Source organism: Misgurnus anguillicaudatus, chromosome 8 (genome assembly GCF_027580225.2).
Source record: "Misgurnus anguillicaudatus chromosome 8, ASM2758022v2, whole genome shotgun sequence".
Taxonomy (NCBI): Eukaryota; Metazoa; Chordata; class Actinopteri; order Cypriniformes; family Cobitidae; genus Misgurnus; species Misgurnus anguillicaudatus.
This window is the reverse complement of record NC_073344.2, coordinates 2917977-2922097: the sequence shown is the minus strand read 5'-3', so window position 1 is coordinate 2922097 and position 4121 is coordinate 2917977. Positions and strand designations below refer to the sequence as shown.

Here is a 4121-nt window from a genome sequence, read left to right as displayed (position 1 = left end):
CATGCAGGCCAGAATCCAGGCATTGGACCCTAAGCAAAGGGATGCACTTCTCCAGAGGGTCATGACAAGACTCCCTGGCTTGATGTTTGATGTGTTGGCCTTGCTGGAGGATTCTGAACAGCCGCGAGTCCCTGCTGGAGGTGTTCTCCAGTGGTGCACCTGTTCAAACTGTAGAGAAATGAACACTGACATTGAGAGACTCTGCTGCAGGCAAACACCAGACACCTGCATCAGTAACATGGCCCATATGCACCTGTATATACTGGACGAAGGGGTGTTACGGATGGCCCGGGCAGCTTGGAATGACATTTTTGCTATTGAAGATAACCAGGAACCAGGTGTAGAGCAAAGGCAAAACAGGCATGCAGCCTATCGCCAGTTTGTGCTCTGGCAGCACGGTCGCCTTGGGGAGGGCAACAGAGTCGTCATCCCGAGCTGCTCTGTGTTGCGAATCAGAGACACTTTTCCAGACCCAAGAGCGCAGTATGTAGGTTTCAGGGTTCGCCGGCTCATGTAGACAAATATTTTAAATTTTGTTGTAAATAGTGTGTTTCATGTATTTATTTCTGTTGTTTGAAAATAAATACAGAAGTGGCTAACTAGTTCTTTTGTTGGTGGTGGCTGTACTGGAGCCAGAACACCTAAGTGCCTGGGATCATCTGGCCTGTAGGAGTAATCCTTTTTCCCCTTCAATGTGTAGACACTCCAGAATTTGGACCGCTTGTTGTAGTATCGTCTGTAATTAGAAAGAAGGTTCAAATTGTAATAACAAATGTCAAAATACACTAAGATTCCAAAAGGGAATACATCAGCAGATGCTACAAACTTACATCTTGTGTCCATCTCTATTTCTTGAAGGGAGACGGTGATTGTGACAGTTGTAGTCTATTGCTGCAAGTAGAGTCCGTGTGCGATACACTACTGCGTTGTAGGAATACCGCTTCCCTGCATACATGAGTATGTGATTTTGGAAGTTTTCCAGATCTGATGTAGTCCTGCAGTGTGGGAGAACAAACAAACACTTCAGTGTTACTTTGCTTTGATAGTAACTAACATACTACTAATCATACTGATCTGCAAAGAACATGTTTTTTAATACATTTATTGAAACAGGATATAGTAGCACCACTCAGGATAACTTTATTGTAAGACACTGGTAGTGTACACAAAAGGTAATGTATATCTTAGGGCTACATATACAACTAATTGTTTGCAGAATAAAAGTTTGTGTTTACATCATATATGTGACCAGTCACGGAAAGTAGGGACACAAGTCGGATCTGGGGCATTTTGAGTTATTCATAGATTCTGAAAGTGCAGATTCTAAGCTTTCCAACGATGTGTAACACATGGAAATCTGATAAGATTTGGAGAAGTTGTGGCCATTTGAATGTAACACATTCAAGAAAGAGAATGCTGAGGAATTTGAGAAAGAAAAAAGTTAACACTTTCCCTTTTCCCTGGCTGGAGAGACAATAGGGCTCATTTACATCTCATTTAGCTAAGCCATACCCCCTGTAAAGCCGTTTTGAGATACAGAGGTTCTACCATCATATGTAGTATTTTATTACAGAAGTCCGAATCACAAAATGCAAAAATAAACAGGACTTTTAACGTTACCTTTGCGGGGATCACAAGGCGAATCCAGTCTGTTTCAGATGTGTGAATCATCCAATGATTTTTGTCCACAAATGCGTATAATCCGTGAAATATAGATATATAGTCTATTTCTCATGAACTTCTGGTAATACAATATAATATACAATCTGAGGATTATTTACATCGTAACATGTAAGGGTATATCAGATTACACTCCGGTATTAAACACATGAACCCGCCTTCAAAGTTTGTAATTAAAATAATAGATAATCCAAAAACAGCACCGTCGAAAACGTGAAGTCCTTAAGAGATGTTACCAATCGCTCGCTCGTTCCTCCATCAGACAACAACTTCATGGAAAATATTGATAGACAAAACATGTAGCCACTTATATAAAGAATACAACGATCTCTGTGTAACTTCTGTGTGTTTGGACAAATAACAGTCAGCCGCATCACTGACTTTATGGGGCGCCGCAGTCGGATGACGTCAGAGTACCGCGAGAGCGAGTCGAAATTAAACTACTCCGTAAGATTTCTTAAAGAGCTCTCGCGGTACTTTTAAAGTCAGTGACGCGGCTGACGTATATGCGGTTGACTGTTATTTGTTCCGCCCCAGCTTCTTTTATATTTCTTTTGTTTTGTGCGCCCGAGCTTCATTTACAGTCTGGGGAGACGCACGCTGTAAGTTTGAAAAAAATAAATAAAACTCAGCAAACATGTCTAAGGGACAGAGCAGCCACGTCACTACAGTCAAGTGACTTCACGCTCGAGCCGGAAGAGAAGACAACGCTGAATAAAGTCGTAATTCTTGCTATTTTTGGACCAAACTGTATTTTCGATGCATCAACACAATTTTACTGACCCACTGATGTCACATGGACTACTTTGATAATGTTTTTATTACCTTTCTGGACATGGAAACCGTACATAGATTTTCAATGGAGGAGACAGAAAGCTCTCGGACTAAATCTAATGTTAAAACATCTTAAATTGTGTTCCGAAGATGAACGGAGGTCTTCCGAGTTTAGAACGACATAATGGTAAGTCATTAATGACATTATTTTCAGTTTTGGGCGAACTATCCTTATTCAGTAGTCACGCTGTTCCCTTTGGGGGCGGAGGCGAAAACACAAGCTTATACAGTATGTAAATATACACACAGACAATGACGCCCCCCGCTGCACGCTAGAATCTCCGGAAAACAAGCCTATTTAAACCGCAAAATGTACGCCTTTAAATATACATAAACTGCTATCTCAAACATGGAGAGGCTCCTTCGTGATCTCAACTAACAGATTCTGCAATAAAACGAAAATCAAAAATTTTGAAAAAAAAAACTTTGTTTCTCATTTTCTCGAAACTTGTGCTGCCGACTTGTGTCCCTGGTTTCCGTGACGGGTCACATATGTGTGTGTGTACTGTATATAATAATATTAATGATGTATATATAAACACACTCACATGTATAATTTTAAGAAAAAAATATTGATATATTTAGCATTCATATGTTTATTTATTATAAATATACACATGTACATATTTTTTAAATTTATACATGCATCTGTGTGTATATAAATTATCATTATATGCAGTACACATACATATATGATGTAAAAAAAACTTTTATTTTGCAAACGATTAGTTGTGATTAGTTTTTATGCAGGTCTAGTATATACCTGAAGTTGATGAACTTCTTAACATTCTTCAACCAACGCTTGTCCAGGACGATGGCTACTAATGCTTGGTGAGCTGCTGAACCTGGAATCACACATCATCATATTGTGAGAAGGACAAAAGTCCATTCAAAGCAACACACACTCCTAATGAAAATAAATTAGAATTACCTTGTTCTATCCACGTTTTGTCCTGGGTTCCATCGCCAAGTGGTTCATGCTTACACGATCCAGTAGCCCAGGTGTGCTGGTTGCGAACGTGGTGTATAACAGCATGCCACTTCAGCTGCAGAAATACAAACCAGAAATAGAAACGTGATCTCTCTCGCCTTCTGTACACACAGCAAAAAAATCATTTTGTTTACAGCATCGGTTTACTTCCAAAAAAACATACCTTAAATTCCTCTACCGAAGACGCTTGCTTAGCACAATACCAGAAATGGCTTACAATGTCCCTGATCCATGGCAAAATTTCACACCAGCCTGAAAAAAAGGATGTGCCAGTGTGAGACAGCCCCCATAAATATGCTGCTGCTTTTCAAGAAAGATATGTAAAAGGTTGAAATACGGTTACTAACAACTCACTCATAACTCATAAAAACATTGCTTACCCGTCGCAGCTTCTTCCCCAAATTTTTCGCTGCGTGCCAAATATCTAGGGAATGATGTAGACCCCATTGCTTGTATTTTCCATCTGGTTCTGTGGAAAAAGAAGCCTTTAGAAAAAATCTATCAATTTCATAATCCACAATTCAAACATTTCGGCCATTTTCCTTACTCGCCAAAGAAGAAATTCGAGGGTGGGCATCAGTCACCACTTCCGATATATGGATCTCTGGCAAGAGTG

At 39.8% G+C, this 4121-nt stretch overlaps 1 protein-coding gene across 1 annotated transcript; it reads right to left on the bottom strand.

The window, feature by feature from the left end:
- Positions 1–539: 539 nt before the first annotated feature.
- On the bottom strand, positions 540–3863 carry LOC129450940 (uncharacterized). Its single transcript, XM_073870955.1, has 6 exons — positions 3860–3863; positions 3669–3757; positions 3446–3560; positions 3278–3359; positions 831–995; positions 540–736 (listed from the first exon to the last, which is right to left on the bottom strand). The coding sequence occupies exons 1-6, from the start codon at positions 3861–3863 to the stop codon at positions 553–555; spliced, it is 639 nt and encodes a 212-aa protein (XP_073727056.1). The 3' UTR covers positions 540–552.
- Between the last annotated feature and the right edge of the window lie 258 nt (positions 3864–4121).